The sequence below is a fragment of the Zingiber officinale genome, chromosome 4B (assembly GCF_018446385.1).
Source record: "Zingiber officinale cultivar Zhangliang chromosome 4B, Zo_v1.1, whole genome shotgun sequence".
Lineage (NCBI taxonomy): Eukaryota > Viridiplantae > Streptophyta > Magnoliopsida > Zingiberales > Zingiberaceae > Zingiber > Zingiber officinale.
The window spans coordinates 120,575,263-120,596,834 of NC_055993.1; the positions used below are offsets into that span (position 1 = coordinate 120,575,263).

The window sequence follows — 21,572 nt, forward strand, 5'->3', positions numbered from 1 at the left end:
ACGTAAACAAACTTGTCACTCTCGGTCGGGCCTGAATCATAAAAACTGACAGAGAGAGACTCTGATCGCCCCCCCCCCCCCCATCCGTCCAGTCGGTTCATCTGTCAGAGAATACCTGCTTCATGTCAGGGAATATTCCAGCGGTTGAAGTCACCTGCAAGTAGAACCTTCCTCCAGTCTATAGGAGAAGACCACGTTTCCTCCACCACCCGACAAGTCTTGACACTCAACACCCTCTAACAAGGGTCAGTCTCCAAAAGGTACGCACTGTCATATAAAAAGGGGCGTCCTCCCCCTTACGCAGGTACGCTCACTCGCACACTTGTCTACTTTTCTTCTTCCTTCGTACACTGTTCTTCTGTGGAAAAGTACTTGACTTGAGCGTCGGAGGGTCTGCTCCAGGGACTTTTTCCCTGGTTCTTGGTCTCTAATGTTTCGTGTGCTTGTCTGAGTGTGCACAAAGTCCTAGTACCGCCGGCTCAGGCCCAGTAGTCTTTCAGAGCCACGTGGGGGTCCGTTCGTCGAAGCCCGCACGATCGCCGCATCAGTCTCTCCTCCGTCAAAACCAACGACACCTCATCCGGCCTTCATCTGACTCAGATTCCGGACGGGATCAAACAACCTCACCTTGGCTTACAAGCTTGAGCTAACAAATTGCAGAGAGTTGAAGAAGATATCCAACATCCCATCATTAAGATACCTTCAAACATATTCCGGAAAAGAGTACATTCGATACACCAAGGATCCCTACATTTACGATCCACATGTTGCTTATGATTAAGGCAATTCATCTATCTTCAAATTTCCTCCTGGAATGATACAGTACCTCTGCAGGTACTATGGATGCTCGCTCTTGCATTGAAAGTTGTAACTGGGCTTCTGGTTCTAGTTGTTGTTCAAGGGTATATCTTGTGGTTCCTCCACCAGTAAGTTGACGCCCAATTCGTTTTACTACTTGTTGAGTGTTATAAAGGCATCGCTGATTCCTTCTGTAGCTTCTTATTTGGTCTTCAAATAAAGGTGTAGTAGCTACCTGTTGTTCAGTTCTGGTGGCAGCCATGTACCTTTTAATTTTTCCTGCTCCTGTCTTAGAATTTTATATGGATCCTTGAATACCCTTAACTTTCCTGGCTTTTCCTTGGGTTTAGAAGGGCCAAGAGATAGGTTTTGAAGTTTAGAAATTAAGTCTTGTGGAAGAGGAGTGTGAGGAGTGTTTTGTTTTCGAAGCTCCTATTGGATTTCCCTTAAGGTTTCAGCTATTTAGGTGAGTAAATGGATTTTGGTGTTGTTTTGCTTAATAATAGTGGCGATTCCAGGCGTTACACCTTGAAAATCACTGGGTTTAGCAAATCCAATAGAAGGGGTTTCTATGGATTCAGTGGCTGAAATGGCTTCTCGATAAGAAATAGTATTTCTTGCAGTAACAAAGGTGCTCATAAAAACTTATCAGAACTTACAGGGACTCTTGTTCTTCAGGCGAGGGCAGTTCCTTCCCGGAGAATCTCATACAGATGTGCCCTTGACTTCTTCAGGCCTCCTTGCCTTTCTTTATCAAGTTAGGATCTGTCCTTTTGCTTCTCAGGGTTGCATAATACCAACAAGCTTGAAGAACTAGAGTATGACAAGCTCTGATACCAAAAAGAGTGGCGAAGTGGAAGTGGAAATTAGGAAATTGATAAGTTTATGCACCTTACAAACTACAAACTACTTCAGGTAAGACTTGAGTGGATGCTCAATGTCTTGCAAGAGGTTCAATTCCCATTCTTATAGTAAACGTCGGGTGCGCCTTGGGCTCCATCGTCACGTTTGTTGATAAGAAGGAATCATTAGTACAAACTCCTCATTACAGCTAGTGAGGCATCTACTTTAGAAAAGTAGTGCATTATTTGATAGGACAACACTAGTGCAGACTCGACATTACAGCTAGTGGAGCATCTACTTTAGAAAAGTAGTGCATTATTTGACGGGACAACACTACTTTATACAGAGTAGCGCAATTCCTTGGGTCCACCACGCTTATACTTTGAAGTTGCCCATTCTGGTTACACAATCCTGAAGGAGATACGCAGCATGTGAAAGTTGTTTGTCGCATTGTTCTAATGCGGGGTACCAGTCATTCCACCAATTATCTTTTTCTCGGCACTTATTGCATTCTTGCTTTTTGAGGGAATGGATAATTCTGAGCTGCTGCATTGCATTGACGGCTCGGATGGCAGCTCTTTGCTCAATAGCGTGTAGATCTTCTGTGATCTGGTGGAACTCTTCTTGTGGGATTGGTTTCCCATGCCTTGTGCTAACCTTTCTCTGGTATTGCTCAGCGTAATCAAGAGGGTTTGGACCATCTTGTTCAGCAACTCCTGAGCTTGCGGATGTGGCTGGTTCTGGACTTCCTTTATAGCTGGTACCAGTAAAGTGAGTTGGTCTAGGTGCTGCTCCGGCCATTCTGAAAATATCAACACATGAATTAGTCGAGATAGAGAATCAGCTACCTGATTATTTTTTGCGTCTATATGTTCAAATTGCACCATTGGTCCAGCTCCCGTAATGTAATCAGTAAAAGAAATCCATCGAACCCTAGAAGGTTTATGATTTGTCGTTTTCCCAAAAACACTTATAATTGTCTGGCAGTCTGTTCTAATCAGAAGTTCAGCTTTATCCAGGAAATAGATTTTTAGTGATTCCATAGTGTTCATAACAGCATATAACTCAGCATCTATTGTAGATTTTGGTGGATTAAACTTGCCGCTAGAATAAGCACAAATCTTTTTTGAGGAGACAGGATCAAATTTTTTCTTTTTTCATTTGCAAATACCGCCCCAACTATCCATACATCCGTCTACTTCTAGGATCATATAGCATTCTGGTGGAGGTATTTCAAGGTCTGGTAACTGTCGTACCTTGGTTTTGAGTTGATGAATCAGATCCCAGTCTTGTTGATTTAATTTTCTTTCTCCATTTGGGGACGTCTTAGCATATAAATGTCCAAGTAGTTTACCTAAGTTAGGTATGTAATTTCTGGCGTAATTTAGGAGTCCTAGCCATGATCTCAACCCTTTGGTTGTCTTGAGCTCATTATCATTGAAGTCCGCAATCTTTGTAATCACATGGGGTTGAAGTTTAATTCTGTAATTTCCAATAATAGCCCCTAAGAACTCAATTTCAGGAACTGCAATTTTCATCTTCGTAGGGCTCAAGATCAATCCATTCTTCTGGCAAATGCTCAGCATCCTTTGAAAATGTTGCTCATGACTCTTTTTATCCGGAGAAAATACTAGGATGTCATCTATATAAACAACAATGAAGTCTTCCTATACAACCTTTCAGTCCTTTCAATCACCTTTTTTTTTTCAGGACAGTGTCAACAGAGCATCGATCACTTTGTGTTTTCTTCATTTATATTGGTGAAGCTGTGATTCATTTAGAGTTGAACTGGTAGTATCATCTTCAACTTCATCCTTGGAGTTATTTGTCTTTCTTAGGTTGAGAAGCATCAATTGGCTTACTTTAACATGCAGCAGGATATTTATCTCTTAGAGAAACAAGTCCATTTATCAAAGTGGGTTTCTAAAGAGCAATTGATGGAAGATGTGCAGTTACAAATGAGGATGAGATACACTTCAGAAAGATTGCAATGATGCAGCTTCAGGTGGTCTAATTGATACTCGGCAGGGTTGTGACAGTCTTCAGATATACATACCCCAACAATCTCCGATTCACAAGCGAAACTTTAGACCTACAAAAGAGGCCTGCAGCTACAATTGGGATTCAAACTTGTTGGTGGTGCTGAAGACATTCTCTACTGGAAACTGAAGCACTTTTGATAACATTCTACTCTTTCTTTGAGACTGATCGTGCATTGATTCAACACAGGTTTTGAAAATTTCTTCAAAAGCAATTCTACCATTTTCACTTCTAAACTATGGAAAGTGGATCCTGGTCATCATGATCACAAGCTCACTTGAATTAAGTAATGAGTTAAGGTCTTATTTATCCCTCTTTTGTACCCTGAAAATAGTTTCTTTGTTACATGATTCTTCAGAACAAGTTATTCAGGCTTTTATTTATGTTTCCTTTTAGTTACTTGGATCAGAGCCCAAATGAGAAATCTAATCTCATCAAATATCACCGAAGGACCAATTCATTTTTGGGCATTAATTGCATAACCAAACATTAAACCAGGTTTCATCCCATGACACATCCGACTCACCTTTATAAATGGTATTTTGTGTCAATCCAATAAAAAAAAAGTTAAACTAATTTCAAACACAAAGACTGTCCATGCCAATTACGGTAATGAACATGATAAAGGTAATCTATTACAAGCTATGTCGTTTGTTGATGCAAGCAAGCACCAAATTGTTGATAAAGGTAATCTATTACAAGACATGTCGTTTGATGATGCAAGCAAGCACCAAATGGTTGAACAAGACCTTCGAGTTTTGATGTAGTTGGTAAAAGTTTAAAGTTGGTTTCATATTAGGCTAATTTCTATGTCAAATATGAATGTACAAGTATATCTTGGCATTAGCATTACCGGTGCAACATAAAACACCAATAAGTGTAGACAGAAGTTCAAGTGAATCGAGATCAACAAGAGAAGTCCCACAAGTGCAAACATAAATTTACAGAATGTACAAAATGATGAAAATTTGCACTTTGCAGGCTATAGTTCACATCCAAATATAGAAGTGTAGAATCTTCACTTTGCAGCATCTTCTATATTTGGATGTGAACTATAGCCTACTAGTTTTTACTGTTAAATTTAAATTTCTACTCCTTGCAAAGAAACAACAAATAAGAACTCAGCAAAAGGACCGATTCATTTTAGGGTTTCAGCTTCATAACAAATCAAGGAACCAACTGCATCCTTTGACGGGTTCAAATTACCTTTACAAATAGGATAATTCGTGCAAATCTAACCAAAAAGATAACATTAACTTGAAGCACGAACACCATTGATAGCGCTTGCGAAAGGGCTTAGCCTCCGAACCCATAGAGGGTCCGCCCCTGGCGCTTGAGGGAGTAGACCACATCCATGGCGGTGACGGTCTTGCGGCGAGCGTGCTCAGTGTAGGTCACGGCATCGCGAATGACATTCTCGAGGAAGATCTTGAGTACGCCGCGGGTCTCCTCGTAGATCAGACCGCTGATGCGCTTGACGCCGCCGCGGCGGGCGAGGCGGCGAATCGCCGGCTTGGTGATGCCCTGAATGTTGTCGCGTAGGACCTTACGGTGACGCTTCGCGCCGCCCTTGCCGAGCCCCTTGCCTCCCTTGCCGCGGCCGGACATGGTGACGATCGGGATCGGGAATCGCGAAGGCTGCTGCAGAAGAAGGAAAGCGAAGAGATCGGGATGGGAGCCCAGAGCATGGAGGGTGGGTATTTATAGGCGAGGGCATTTGGGTTGGTTGCAAAGAAAAAGGGCGGGATTTTATTTGGGCTTTAGGAAATTGGAATTTGGGACTGTCGGAGGCGGGAAGCTGCGATCGCCTTGCTTCGTTGGATTGAGATTGGACAGCCTAGATTCGTTTTAGGTGTGGTTAGCGGATCGGTGACGTGGCGAGGAGTGTGCTTCGGTGACCCGTTCTCCATGATTTAGATTTTAGCCACGTGGAATCGCTAAGCACGTGTAAATTATGTGTTTTTAATAAAGCAAAATTACACATATAATCTTACATTACAAATATCATACCTGGTACATAAAAAAAATTATTTTATATATTTATCCTTTTTAAAAAATATTTTAAATATATATATTATTTAAATTTTTAAATATTTTTTGTAATTATAACGGATATTTAGTAATTATTTTTATATTATATTTATTAAATATTTTAGAATGGCATTTATAATATAAAAATATGACTCGCTTGTCCAGAAATAATATTTGTAATTTTAAAATGATAATATGACTCATTTATCCAAGGTAGCATATTAAAATTACAAATATGACATATCTATCATTTTAAAATTTTATTTTAAACATATATTATTTTAAATTTTAAATATTTTGTAAATTATAACGGATTTTTAGTAATTGTTTTTGATGTTATGCTTTTTAAATATTTTAGAATGGCATTTAAAATACGAAGACAATTAGATCACAAAAGGGTATTTAAAATATCTAAATAAAATACTCTTGTTTCACAGCAATATTTTAGCAACTATTCAATAACTGTTACCCGTATTTTTTACTCCGTGGAAAATTAATTATTTTATTTTAATTAAAATTATTATATATAAGCACTATTATATAAAAGTATTTTTTTTATTAATTTATTAAATTTATCAAAATTATTTTGAATCAGTCAAAATCACTCTACTTTAAAATAATTATAACATATTACATAGCTGCTACACAATTATAACTAAATTCTAAATCTTAAATTTTAAATCATGAACATTCAAAATATTTTTTACCTGATCAAAATTACTTTCAATTTTTGAAAATAGTTGTTGCAACTACCTAAATAGTTGTTCACCGTTACAAAAGTTATTTAATAGTTACCACAATATATTATATTAATTGTTAAACATGGTGTAGTTACTACACATTATGCTACAATAGGATTAAAAGTAAAGAATACAATATGTTATATTAATTGTTAAACATTGTGTAGTTACTACACATACATTATGCTACAATAGTATTAAAAAAGTAAAGAACACCCTTATAACAATTAGTCATAGCTATTATAACCTATTGAAAGTAAAAGTATTCTAAATTAAAAAAATTAATAAAAGATCCTTTTGTTTAAAAAAAAACACATCCTTTTGACAATTTACCTAATTTGAAAGGTTTAAAATAAAAATCAATATTTGAAATAAGAGTGCGTTAGAAAGAGTCAAACGGAGACGTATCATTATCTTACTATTTTATTAAAAATCTCCCCCCTTTACTAACTAATTTTAGTAAAGCCTAAAATGAATTTACGTTAATATCCTTTTTTCTATTCACACTAAAAATAATTCCAAGGTTTATTAATAATTTTACAAGCGAAACAATCAGTGATCTAGAATTCGAGACTCAGTTGCGGCATATTATTATGAATTTTTCTCATCATTAATTTTCTCTGATTGTTTTATATAAAAAAAATATAATTCTCTTTTAGTCCCACATCTTAGAATTGACAACACTATAATCAAAGAAACTTCTATAAATATTTTAGGCGGATGATGTTAAACAATATACTTTCTTAGTTTTTTTTACTAAGATAAGTATAATATTAAATTAAATGAATTTTTTTCATAGGGAAGCCGTAAGAATGACACTCGAAAATCCAAACAATTCGGATTTTCAAAGATCCAAATAATTCAAATTTTCAAAAGTCATGTACTTTACTCTAATGACTCTACTTTAGTATTTTAATGCTAAAATACTTTAATTAATATAATTTCATTATAAGAGGTTAATGTGATTTCAATGTATTATATTATACACGCGACGCGTGTGCACGATCACTAGTTATTTATAAAAAAAAGACAAATATCATCTTTAGTATCTCATTCACGTTGGAAAATATAACATAATAATACAACAACAACAACAAAAAACTCAGGTTTGAATCTCACAAATTTAACATTAATGATCTCATTAAAGCAAGTAGTGTCTAGTATGACAAATCTTGAACAGCTTACCGATGCAAAATATCAATTGGAGACCTATCTTTGAATGGAAATACAAATGAAGAACTGAGCCTTACTCCAGTTTACACAACCATCATCCTACGAATGCAAGTGGTAATCGACATCGAAGCCTCGTGGATCAGATGGGCTTGCACCTGGTCTGTTACACACATGATATCCATAGTTAGTTTGCAAAGATAAGAAGGGAAGGGTGCATCTATAAAATAGTGGTCAAATTCTTCAATTATTTAGGATTCACTATATACTTCCAAGTATCTTTATCTCACTATTGAGTGTTTGCAACAAAAATCCCTAAACTTGAATAGAAAAAAAAAAGTGATAATTGATGGTTAGTTTTGCCAATCGCAATATTGTGCATCCTCGAACAATTCAGCATAGGACTTACCTCTTATTAATGGTGCAGTAGTGAAACTTTAGGGCTCCAGATGCTATATCTTTGATATACTGCAACCGCATAGATCAAAGATGATATATATAAGTAAACTGGTTCGAAACCTTATGCATTTAATCACGGGAAGATCAATGAAATAGAAGATTATGTCGGATTATACATTAAAGAGAAGTTTCGCTTACCATCTTCAATGTGACAATGATCGAGGAAAATGCTAGAGAATCAAATGGTATGTCCTCCAATGCAAAAAGCTTACACTCGAGTGACTCAGGGCCGGGTGAAAAATGTGGCGTCTTTAATCTTGCTCGGAAAATAATGTAACTCTGTACTGCATATGAGACCGGGCAACATGCTTCATTATCAAGAGAACACAAATGTCAAATTACCAAATAACTATGCTATCTCACTTGGCCAATCCGAGGAATGTCTAACTGAGCAAATGGAGAAAGAACTTCAACTTCAGCACATGCTTCTTCTAAAGTTTCTCTAGCTGCTCCTTCTGCGGCAGACTCACCTATCTCCAAGAAACCAGCTGGAAGTGTCCTGCCGAATCAAATGTGAAAGAGTTAGACCATTTTGCTCTCATAATAAGCTTCATTGCATACATTGTATGCTTGAGCTAATTGGCAATGGAATGGTGAGGAATTGATAGAATCAAATCATACGACTGTAAAGTCCTACAGTTTTAATCTTGAAAATTATATATATGACATTTATAATCATATGTAGTAACTTTCAATGTAGCATTATTATAACGGTAAATTAGAGAAAAATCCCCAATCACAATGTTAACTTTGCATGCAATCCCCATGTCCAAAAAACTTTGTTTCCACTCTCTGCATGTAAAGTATTACTTGTTTCAACTCCCTCATGCAAATATTTATACCTAAATTGCCCCTCAGATTTTTTTAGATACAAAATTTTCAAAATTGAATACAAAAAGTCCAAAAATGAGTATAATTCTTCTTAAAGTCAGTACTTTATATTAAAAATCGAGTATATTTTCTATCAAAATTGTTCCTCTTATTTTTTAGGTATAAAAAGTCTAAAAATAAGTATAATTCATGTTAAATTCAGCACTTTACACTATAATCTAGTACTCTATACTAGGATCGAGTATATTTTCTATCGAAATTAACCCTCATATTTTTCGGTACAAATAGTCTAAAAATGAGTATAATTCCTATTAAATTCAGCACATTAAACTAAAATCGAATATATTTTGAGGTGAAAAAAGAATCGTACTCAATTTGATAGAAAATATACTAGATTCTAAGTTAATATACTCAATTTAAGAGGATTTATACTGATTTTTAGACTTTTGTACCTAAAAATATCATGGACAATTAGGTAAAGATGTTTAACTGGGGAGTGAAAACAAAGATTTTCATGGATGGGGACTGCATGCAAAGATTTGTTTGACAATAGGGACTGCATGCAAAATTACCCTTATTATAAACATTTGGAACTTCACAACTTCACCACACTAATGTTAAAAAACAAAGTTATCAATATGGTAACAATGCAAATATGAATATTAAGGTCTTGCATTTTTTTGTGTGGCAAGTGGTAACTCAATTAGATCCTACACGACACCTGGAAGGACAATCCAGGTCATAATACCATAAGATCACAAGGTTTAAATTGCAATCTTGACATCAGTTGGAACAACAAAGGAACCCTCCAAATGAATTACAGCACCAGCTAGACTTGGAAGCTTAGCAAAGAGTGCTAAGCAAAAGGCAGCAACCTTCACCGCCAAAAAGCTCATCCAGCAAAAATCTGAACCAGCAACCTCCAGATCAAGAGTTATGGAACCTCGTTCTCCAAATTGGATTTCCTTAGCTATTGTAGATCTCAGACCTCCTTGGCTAAAGTCATTGCAAATATTTCTTTCATCAAGAAGCTTCCTTATATCCATTCTTGCATCCACTTTCATTGAACATCTTGATGAAAAGAAATGGCAAGCGCCAAATGAAGAATGTGTCATATTTGGATGAAGTTTACCAGCAGGGCATCAGTAAAAAAAACTTACTTTAGTTATGATTCGGTGAAAGTGAAACAATAATTAAATTTGTGCGGTTAGCATAACATATCTCCATAGAGCATGAACAAATCCTACGCTAGATGTAGGCTAATGAAAGAGATTTATACGCTTAGATGAGTGACTATTGTTAACTTGAGTTGGACATTTTGAACCAATGATTGAACGTCATAAGCTAGATCATTATGAGAATACAGCTTTATATGCATATGTGAGGTTACTGGGTAAACACGCCCACGGCTTCAAGACAATAGAAAGAAGGAAAGAACTAATAATAATTCAACAAAAGATATCAGTATTTTATCCAAAAAAATCCATCCTTCACAGTAGCAGAGAATCTCAATTCCAAGCACAGGTTGACAAATCCAGTGCTAAGGCCCAGCTAGAGCCCGGATAAAGGAGGAGGATTGCGTTAGGTTGTCAACCAGCGTTAAAAGGAAATATTTAATGAATGGATCCATTAAACTATTGTGTTAATGCTACGATGTTCCCCGGAAGGAACGCGTTGCAGGATTCGACTGTAACGTCTCGGCAAGGACCGCTACATCTCTAGAACTCGGGTGTAGTGTTAAATATGCAAGAATTCGCGTTGCAGGATCCGACTGTAATATATCGGCAAGAACTGCTACATCTCCATGAAAACTTGGGTGTAGTATTAAATAGGCAAGAGTTCTCACACCATAAATTGGATAAGAACAAATATGATAAAAAAAATTAATAATCTAAGATTTGGAACATGAAACATAGAAACTCTCACTGATAAATCAATGGAAGTAGTAGATACAATGATTACGAGAAAAATTAGTATTTTGTGTGTACAACAGACAAAATGGATAGGCGAGAAGGCAAAACTAATCGAGAACTCGGGTTGTAAGTTATGGTACACAAGAAAGAGTAAAGCAAAAAATGGAGTGGGTATTGGTATAGATAGTTCGTTAAAGGATGAGGTTGTAGAAGTAGTTAGAAAAGGGGATAGAATTATAGCTCTTAAGATAATAGTGGCAAAAGAAACTATTAACATAATTAGCGTATATGCACCGCAAGTAGGATTAGATGAAACTATCAAATCAAGTTTTTGGGACGACTTGGATGAAATATTACAAAACATTCCGCCAAATGAAATGATTTTAATAGGAGGTGATATAAATGGACATGTCGGAGTGAAAAATGAGGAATACGAGAGGGTACATGGGGGCTATGGGTTTGGAATGAGAAATGAAGAAAGGAAAACTATATTAGATTTTGCAATAGCATGACCTTATATTAGCTAATACGCTTTTTAAGAAAAGAGAAGAACACTTAATCACGTTCAAAAGTGGGAATAATAAATTGCAAATTGACTTTCTTATGGTTAGGAAGAAGGATAGAAGGATTTATAAAGATTGCAAGGTCATACCTGGAGAAAATTTAACTACCCAACATAGGTTAGTAGTGTTGGATATACGCCTCAAGTATAATATCAATAGAAAAAAAATATATACGACTCCTAGAATTAAGTGGTGGAAGTTAAAGGATGGGAAACAACATATATTCAAGGAGAATATAGGAGTATAAGCATTAGGAAAAGTATAAAGTGGTTCTAATACAACATGGGACAAGATGGTATCAAAGATGAAAATAGTAGTTAAGAGTGTACTCGATGAGTCAAAGGGACATGCACCACTAAATAAGGAATCTTGGTGGTGGAATGAGAAAGTACAAGAGAAAGTGAAGGAAAAACGAATAGCTTATAAGAAATTATATATTTGTAAGAATGAGAAAAACCTAAAAAATATACAATAACCAAGAAAGAATCTAAGAGAGTGGTGAGTGAAGTAAAGAATGAAACTTTTGAACGATTATATTAAAAATTATATACAAAAGATAGGGAAAGAGACATTTATAGAATAGCTAAAGTGAGAGAAAGGAAGATAAGAAATGTTATCCAAATAAAATATATTAAAGATGAATGTAATAGGGTACTAATAAATGAGGGAGAAATAAAAGAGCAGTGGAGGTATTTTCACCAAGTTTTTAATGAATGTTTAGGTGATCAATTTAACTTAGGTAATTTAAGCAGATCAAATAAGCATAGAAATTTAAACTTTTATCGTAGAATTCAAACTTCAGAATTAGAACAACCTTTAAATGGGATGCACAATTCGTTAGACCGGATGATATTCCGATAGAGGTATGAAAGTGCCTAGGGAAACAAGATATTGAATGGCTTACAAAATTATTAATATGATATTAAAAACGAAAAAAAATGTCTAATCAATGGAGAATAAGTACTCTGGTTCCCTTATATAAGAACAAGGGAGACATACAAATTGTGCAAACTATAGGGGTGTCAAACTAACGAGTCATACCATGAAACTTTGAGAAAAAGTAATAGAAAAAAATATTAAGGTGACCACGGTAACAGAAAATCAATTTAGGTTCATGCCTGGAAGGTCGACAATAGAAGTTATACATCTACTTAGACAATTAATTGAAAAAATATCAGGAGCAAAAATAAAATCTACATATGGTATTCATTGACTTAGAAAAAGCTTATGATAGAGTGCAAGAGAAATTATATGAAAAATTCTAGAAAAGAGAGGTGTTAGCGTAACATATATTGAACTAATTAAGGATACGTACAAGGATATAACGACCAGAGTAAAGATTTCAGGCGGAGTAACTGAAGCATTTTCAATAAAGATAGGATTACATCAAGGATCAGCTCTAAGTCTCTATTTCTTTATACTAATTATGGACGAACTTACTACGCACATTCAAGACACAGTACCGTGGTGCATGTTGTTTGCAGATGATATTATTTTGGTAGATGAAACACGTGAAGAGGTAATGCTAAACTAGAATCTTGGCGGGAAACACTAGAAGGAAAATGCTTTAAGTTTAGTAAATTAAAGACAAAATATATGCAATTTAAGTTTAGCAATAATAGAAATAATGAGACAATTGTTAAGATAGGAGAGGACGAGTTGCCTGGAACCGAGATATTTAGATATTTAGGATCACGGATTAAAATATCATGTCGTACCGGTAGGAGCAGGCGAAACATCTCATTCTGCCCGCCGACCAACACCGGCACGACCCTGGTACAGGCCCCGCGACAACAGAGAGGTGTCGCGTGACACAGCATCCGCCACGAAGGGTCGCGCGACCTCATGATCCGCCGTGAATGGGGTCTGTGACCCCGCGTCCGCGACAAAGGGGTCGCGCAAACCCCGCATCCACGACAAAGGGGTCGTGCGACCCCCGTGTCTGCGGCGGAGGGGTCACACGACCCGCGTGTCTGTAACAGAGGGGTCGAGCAACCCCCGCGTTCACGGCGAAGGGATCGCACGACCCCGCATCCGCGGCGAAGGGGTCGTGCGACCCCCCATCCACGCCGGAGGGGTCACGAGACCTCCGCGACTGCACCGGAGTCGCGTAAACTCCGCGGCCACATAGTAGCGCGATTTTCTCGTCTCATGCAGGAGTGGCAATGGCAGTGCAGTGGCAAATGTTTTTTTTAATTAAAAATTAGGTAAATTACTTTAATCAACTCCTAATTATGATAGGGATAATATAAAGAGACTTTATTAAAGCCTAATAAAATTATCTAATTAATTTATTCTAATTCTAAAAAAATATAATAAATTATTTATTTATTTATTTATCTATTTTCATATTTATTTCCATATTATTTTTATATTTTATTTTTAATTAATATATTATATATTTAAAAAATATCGAAACTATATCGACACGGTACGATACGATACCGAAACCGTATCATTCCAGTCCAAACCGAAACCTCAGCACGGGTCGAGATTTTAAATCATGTTTAGGATCATTTTTGCAAAATTATAGAGGGATTGAGAAAGATGTCTTACATAGAATACAAGCAGGATGGTTGAAATGAAGGAGAGCGTCGGATGTTTTATGTGATCGTAAAGTACCTCTAAAACTTAAAGGAAAATTCTACAAAATCGCAGTTAGACCTGCTATGTTATATGGAGCTGAATATTGGGTTATGACTCGAGTACATAAGCAGAAGATGGGAGTTGCAAAGATGAAGATGTTAAGGTGGATGTGTGGACATACGAGAATGGACAAAATAAGAAATGAGAGCATTAGAGAGAAAGTTGGAGTTGCATCTATTGAGGGAAAACTCTGAGAGACACGTTTAAGATAGTACGGGCATATACTTAGACAACCAATAAATGTTCTAGTTAGGCGATGTGAAACTATAACGAACACGCATATCAAACGAGGAAAACAAAGACCAAAAAGACTTGGTTAGCCACGATAAACCAAGATAAATTTTATTTAAATATAGATAATGGTATAGTTGGAGATAGAGCTCAATGACGTACAAAGATTCATATAGCCGACCCCACCTAGTGGGATTAGGCTTGGTTGTTGTTGTTGTTCAATATTCTATTTCATAGTGAATCATGTGGCAAAAGATGAAGCGCTCGCCCCCAATGCCCCTACCAGCCAACACAGAGGAGATAAATCACAGTTAAATCACAGTGACTAAGACAAGTGGATGGGAGGTAAGTTATACGGGGTGCAGGGATTTACGCCCCGTCAGTCCCGAAATTCAACCTCTCGACCTTAAGTGACAAACATCCATCCACTTAAAACCTCAACTATGCCAGTGGGGGCAATTTCATAGTGAATCATGCTTCTGGATTGGAGGTGGAAATGCTCTCATAATATTTCCAGTTCAACTGGACAACTGTCCATACTGCTATAAGTTTCTCAGAATTAGTGTTCTCGTGATATTTACTTAGTTTTTATGTGCTTCATGCATTTTAATGTTATTGTTTTATGCTTAATATATTAAAAGAAGGATGTGTGTCATCTAAGTTAAATTATCCTCAAATCAACAGCACATTTGGTAGAGTAAATATAGAACAAAGTAGAAGTGAAGCTAGTCCATGTTTCTTACGTTAAAGATACAACAGCGAGTAAAATGAGGATATGGACCAAATGCTCTGAGAAGTAAGGTGAGAAGATAAGATAAGTACCAGAGGCCATAAGATGGTTCAATCTTCCTTCTACACAGCAAAACTTTGTCGTTGTGCTCTACAAGGCAACCAACAACCTGAAATACCCAAACACTAAAATGATAAGTCATGCAACATACTTCTGGTCAGTAGACTTGTACATTAACAATTATGTTAAATAAGAAATGCACAAGGAAGATCTCAACCAGAGAGAACAGGTGATTCATGCAACAGAATTAAGGTCAGCATCGATATCAAATATGAAACGGCTGCAAATGAAAGACATCATTCAAAGATTTAAATGTTGGACCTCGTGATTATTTTGGTGTGATCAACCAAGTTAAAGTTAGGTCATATTTTGTTTTGATCCCTATGTCTAAGTGTGCAGGAGCTTAGGAGCACAAAAAGTCAAGCAGAAGACGCAGCTAGCGAAAAGGATGGCACAGGAAGGGGAGCCAACGGACTCGGTGCATCCGAGGGACGAAGTGTTGCGAAAGAGTACACCGGTGGATGAGAAGAACGTATGCGACGTTCGAGGGACGAGACGCCGGAGCGAAAGTCTACTCGAGGAGAAGGCCGGAAATTGGGTTCGGGTGAGCCCTATTTCGATTGGCCACAATCACCCAGGCGATCAAAGCAACAACGGAGCAAAGAGAGGTTGTAAAGACTGTTGGAGGCGCCCTCAACAAGGGTTGAAGGTGCCTCCGCCACCTTTAGGCGGAAGGCGCCCTCCATAAGCATGGAGAGCGCCCTCCATAAGCATGAAAGGCGCCCTCTATAAGCATGAAAGGCATCCTCGACCAGATTTCTAGTCGTTGCCAAAGGGTAAAGTTTTATCCTTTGGCGTCTTGCTGGAGGCGCCCTCCAAGTCCTTGGGAGGTATTAGTTAGAGTCCTAGAGCCAATCATTTGATGATTGTTGTATGGACTCGTTGTATCATATTTCTTATATATATAAAGGCATTTGTTTTGGTTATTATACTTACTTGTATTGGTGCCAAATAACTAAGTATAATAGCGTCATTGAGTAGAAGGTTCTTACTTATATCAATCGATTGGTTGAATCGATAGTGAGATGATATAGGGAACACTACTCTTAATCATTCCTAGTCGAGTATTAACATTCAGGGACAATGTTAATGCGACGAGACTAGCATGTAGGTCAACTCGATGACTTGATCTCACAAGTCATGGATATAGAGATATCAAGTTGACACATGGATATGCATTGGAGAATGTATACTAAATGACCCGCCATGAGAAAGTATCATGGATCGTTATATGAGTGTCATATACTTTCTCATGTGGCTATTAGTATGACTATTAGTCCTTGGACCTGAAGTCACCATGGTTCTCTACATAAGGAGTTACGTACTTTGGCTTCGTCAAACGTCACCCGTAACTAGGTGGACTATAAAGGTGGGTATAACAAATTATGCGGGGAGATGTGAGTGATGTCGATGGGATCCTCCTATATGATGGGAGAGACATCGATATTCTTGATAGAGTGAGACCACTAAGTGCGTGGCAAGATGAGTCAATATGAGATGTTGAGCTCATTTGATTAAGTGAGTCTACTTGGGATTCAAGATTTAGATTGATTAGAGGATGACACGGTCTATGCCTCACATTGATTAATCTAGATGTCAAGAATAGAAGGACACTTGTCATATATTGTGAAGAGTCACAAGGTGATGTTGGATCTCAACATTCTTATAACTTGAGTAGTAATGATGTGTTGCTAGATATCGCTCATTACTTATGCTTCTAAATGGGTTTAGGAGCATTGCCAACGTTATAAGAACCTATAGGGTCACACACAAAGGGTAATTAGATGGAGATTAGGTTCATTTGATGAACCTAAAGGATTAGGTCCATGTGATGAACCAAATTGGATTAAGAGTAATCCAAATTAGGCTAATTGAGTTGGACTCAATTTGGTTCATGTGTTAAGTGAGTCTAATTTGGACTTAGACTCATTTAATTAATTTAATTCAATGAATATAGATTCATTAAATTAAAATTGACTTGAACTAATGGTTAGATTAGATCAACCAAGGGAGAGAAGTGGTCAAGTTTGACTTGACTTGAGAGGAAGATGAAGGGTCAAGTTTGACTTGACCATTTGCCACCTCATTGGTGAGTTGGCAAAGAGTGGGCCAATGATGATGCTCCACATCATCATGGTTGCTTAAGTGGGATGTCACCTCATAGGAGTTACCAAGAGTTGTGACTATTGGCATTCCATATAGGTTATAATCCCTCTTAATGTGGCCGGCCACATCAATTCATGTGTAAGTTTCATTTTGTGTTGAAACCTCCTTCTTCTTCCTCAAGCTCTTTCTTCTCTTCCTCTCCTCCACCTTGGTCGAACCATTCAAAGGTGCTAGCACACCTTTTTGTTTAGTTTCTCCATCTCTTGTTTGTGTGGATACACATAGAGAAGTATCTACTTTGATATTCTCGAGATCCAGCGAACCTTGGATGAGCGGGATTAAGCGAAGGGCTTCGCATCAAGGGTAAATTCTTATCTTGTAGATCTAAAGTAGATCTAGGCTTAGAAAACTCGTACGTGAAAGTTTTTACGAAATTTTATTTCTTCGCACGGATCCAGTGGCGGGGTTTCGGAGTTTCCGCAACGCAAAAAGCGGTTTTTGCGGCCCGAAAAACCCAACAGGTGGTACCCTCAAGCTACGGATAGGATTTCCAGAAGCTATAAAAAGGCCCCTGGAGCTAGGAAATAACACAACAACTGCTGTAATCGTATGGGTTTTTCTGTCAATAAGAAACACAAATTGAGGGGATATTTGATGCATGAAAGAGATTTATATGATGAAGCCAATGAGATTGGCCAAATTTTTCTTCAGTGATCATACAAGAAACCCCATTATAAAAGCTCCAAAGCTTTCAAACAAGTAAAAGTTTAAGTAACACAGGCATACTTTCTTTAGGAAAATTTGGTAATGCAAAGTCCTGCAGAAAGAGATCCGATGGTAAATTCAACAGACATAGCCATCACTAGTGTTCTGATATTTCAGACAGTGACCATAACAAACACCATACATAGGAATACACCAGATTTCAAGAATCACCTGACTGAATGGCTTCTTGTTTCCAGTGCTTCCAGCCTCAGAGAGGAAGATGAGAAAGGTTTAGGATTTGATTCAATTCCACTGAATAGAAGCAAGCACAGGCATTGGTCTAACCAAGAATACAGACCCAGTTCCAAGTCAACACGTCCAAAATCCTGCTGTTCCGCCGATGATGATCAATAATATGGCCATCAATACACCTTACACAAGTGCTACAATGAGAAACACTGACCTTCAGCAACTCCTAGAAGCTTTTTCGATAACTTACTCCTTCAATGCTACTCATGATGGCTTCAGGGTACCCAAATCAGAGACAATAAGCTCATATTTAGCATATGAGAGAGTCTAGCCATGATAGAGTCAGGTAGAGGCTCATCATAATCATGATTCACGATGTATCAATAACTAGGGTTATGGTGTTTCGTATGGTTACCAATCCCAACATAACTTTGACACCTCCTATGTGTATCCAAACTCAATGTCAGTGCCTCCAACGCCATTGCAGGCTTAGATTTTCAATACCAACTGTCGGGTACCACTAGGACCTATGCAAGTTTAGGTTTCCAATATCATTTCCTGAAATTAGCATCCACTTTAAATATTAAAGGCTTTATGTTTCAATAGTATGATGAGGGTTTCACACAGTGTTGAGCATGCCTAACCTCTAGTCTTAGGAGCCTTAGTTTGTCAGGGCAAAGGCATTTCTAAAAAATATATAATCTTTTTATCTTGCCACATCTTCTTTTGGACACATGTTTCTGGTAGCAGCTAATGCCATGGTATTTCCTCCATAATCCATTGGAAGATTAAAATAAAGGAGAAAGAAGAGAAATAAGTCTAGGGACTAAACCTTTGTGTGATGAATTGTGTGCCGAGGATGACTATTGCATCATTAGAGTTGCACAAATTTATGAGATCATATAACCAATTGTGATGATGTGGTTGATTTTTTTCTTCTAAGATAGGCTTCCTATTAATAGATTATTTCAAGTAGTGCACTGATGTGACTTCATATAGCATGTACTTATATTGCATTTAAATTCTGTGTGATATTATGGAAGTGTGCACCTTACATATCCTAGGTATGTGCTTGTGCCTTGGCCCTATGTCCTCTTGGTGTATGTTTAGTTGTGTATGGTGGCTTTAAAATGTTGTTTGACATTAGTAACATTTTCATGAAAGAACATCAATTGAAGGGGAGATCACTTCAAACAAGGATTTAAGGCAACTACTCAATAAAATGATACCAAATTTGTTTCCATTTTGGTTCATAAAAAAGTGGAATTCCTTTGCAATCTTATCAAGGCCTCTTCATTGGTTGGGGAGTATCAATATGAACTGGATAGGATAGAGGAACTTAAAAGGGTAGCCTGATGCACGCAGCTCCCTCCAATGCGGGATCCAAGGAAGGATCGGATCATATTGTGTCTATTGTATGCAACCTTACCTGCATTGCAGAGACTATTTCTGCAACTCGAACCCATAATCATCAGATCATACAGCAGCAACTTTACCGCTGCACCAAAGCTCTCCTTCGATAGGATTGAGCAACTTACCTGAGTTTATTGGTCCCAGATGTGTCTCATTGGAATGAGCGCCATTATTTGGATGAAACATTTCTCTGTAATGGACATCCATTATTGATAGGAAAGGTGAAACATTCATTATTGATAGGAAAGGTGAAACAGCATATGCACTGCATAAGGGAATATTGACTAGAACCAAAGTCAAGTTGCATGTCATTGTTGAAAATAATTGCCTACATGATCATCATATATGAATGCAACATAAACTTGTTAGAATTTAAGCCTTTGATCTTTGGGATGGTTGTGATAACCAGGTCCAAGACACCTGAATATTGGAACCCTCAACAACTTGTGAATTGGTAAAACACCATCCAAACATGCTATGCAGTCTCAAAAATTAATGGGTCTTAAAAATAGAATGAAAAGAATTTTTTATAAAAAAAAAAAGGAAATCATATATAAGCAGGAAAAGATTCTCAGTTTTTAATAAGTTGTGCAACAAATAGAGCATCACGTCAAATAACTGATGCAACAGTGCAATAGTATATCAGACACGTAGCAGTACCATTTTGGGATTTTCATAGTGAATTTTGCTGCACACTGTGCAAACAGCTCTTATCTTCTCCTCTCCATCTGGAATAACTTGCTTGGTTGGATTTCCGCATGAATGACAGAAGCGAATTTTGGGCGTTTGCAACTACAATAATTAAGTAGCAACTGATAAACAACATAATGCTAGAATTAAAACTCCAGGAGAAAAAAATATATAAGGAACTTCCAAAAGTTCCATTTGAGAATTATCAATCAATCAACCTGCACTATACTCCATGTAAATTTGATCCACTTCGTTTTTTATAGCAGGGATACAGGCTTCTAAGTTCTAACAATGGCATAAGGATTATATTCTGGTTCTATCATAGACTTTAAAAAAAAAAATTGCGTGTTTATAAGCTGAAGCACTATTTGATGAACTATAAACAACCAATAAAATCAACCTCAAATACTCCACCTAATGAACGAAATCTCCCCTAAAACTTACCACAGGCGGAGCCGCCGCCGCCACGGAAGCAGCATCCACATCGGAGTTGGTGTTTGGCCCACCGGAAGACATACGAAAGGCTCCGAAAACACTTGGTGAACGGGGACAAGGCGGCAAAACAAATGACCTTTGAAGAGAAGCGGCAATCTCGAATTTTAAGGAGGCAGTCGAAGGGAGGGAGGAGGGACTACAGAGGCGATGGCCGCATCGGAATAAGGGCGAGACAACGAATCCTAACGGGAGATGCACGGATCTCAGCATCATTTGAAGGGTTTGCCCTTGCTAAGGCTTTAATGGCAGCACGGCGGCGGAAGGTGGTGGCGGTAGCTGAGGCCGGGCTTTGGACACATCGCCGCCGCGAGTGTGTGGCGGAGGGAACACGCTACTGATTCGAGGCGAGAAGAGGATGTCGACGGGAAAGGGAAACAAAAAAAGGTTGGATCGGGCGAAGGATCCTGACCGTTTATTTCCGCACAATAATTGATAAAAGCCGTTCGATGGGATCAGATAAAGCAATTAAGATCTTTGCTAAGCATAGTGTCCATTTCTGCTAACAGAAATGAATTTTAACGGGGTGTTTAGTTGATGGGTTTAAGAATGAGGGAATGGAATGATAATAAAAGATAGTATTTGGATTGTGAATTTAGGAATGATATTTTGGGAATGATTACTAGATTAATGAAAATCAATCAAACTCATATAATTTGATGGATTTCATTTTCATTTTTATTCTCATCCATCTTATTATCAAACTCATACTCATAGTGAATCACATCATTTAACCAAACCCTCCTTGAGAAGTTTTTAAAATAAAATTAAAAAACTGAATAAAAAATGTTGATATGTAGGT

General features: G+C 37.4%; 2 protein-coding genes across 2 annotated transcripts; both read right to left on the reverse strand.

Moving 5' to 3' along the window:
* Positions 1 to 4,802: 4,802 nt before the first annotated feature.
* On the reverse strand, positions 4,803 to 5,375 carry LOC121976290 (histone H4-like). The gene has a single exon (XM_042528392.1). It carries the CDS (start codon positions 5,287 to 5,289, stop codon positions 4,978 to 4,980), a length of 312 nt encoding a protein of 103 aa, XP_042384326.1. The 5' UTR covers positions 5,290 to 5,375; the 3' UTR covers positions 4,803 to 4,977.
* Positions 5,376 to 7,464: 2,089 nt separating this feature from the next.
* Positions 7,465 to 21,140, reverse strand: LOC121976292 (nudix hydrolase 23, chloroplastic-like). Its single transcript, XM_042528394.1, has 7 exons — positions 20,723 to 21,140; positions 20,249 to 20,380; positions 15,088 to 15,164; positions 8,445 to 8,580; positions 8,220 to 8,360; positions 8,032 to 8,090; positions 7,465 to 7,785 (listed from the first exon to the last, which is right to left on the reverse strand). Exons 1-7 carry the CDS (start codon positions 20,984 to 20,986, stop codon positions 7,725 to 7,727), a joined length of 870 nt encoding a protein of 289 aa, XP_042384328.1. The 5' UTR covers positions 20,987 to 21,140; the 3' UTR covers positions 7,465 to 7,724.
* Positions 21,141 to 21,572: the final 432 nt, after the last annotated feature.

Bases quoted from the DNA above. Each gene is read 5' to 3' on its own strand.
- LOC121976290 (XM_042528392.1), bottom strand. From the start codon at position 5,289: ATGTCCGGCCGCGGCAAGGGAGGCAAGGGGCTCGGCAAGGGCGGCGCG.
- LOC121976292 (XM_042528394.1), bottom strand. From the start codon at position 20,986: ATGATGCTGAGATCCGTGCATCTCCCGTTAGGATTCGTTGTCTCGCCC. The intron at 20,381-20,722 runs GTAAGTTTTAGG...TAATTATTGTAG, and splicing joins CGGCGGCGGCTCCGCCTGTG to TTGCAAACGCCCAAAATTCG. The intron at 8,091-8,219 runs GTAAGCGAAACT...ATGCGGTTGCAG, and splicing joins TCATTGTCACATTGAAGATG to TATATCAAAGATATAGCATC.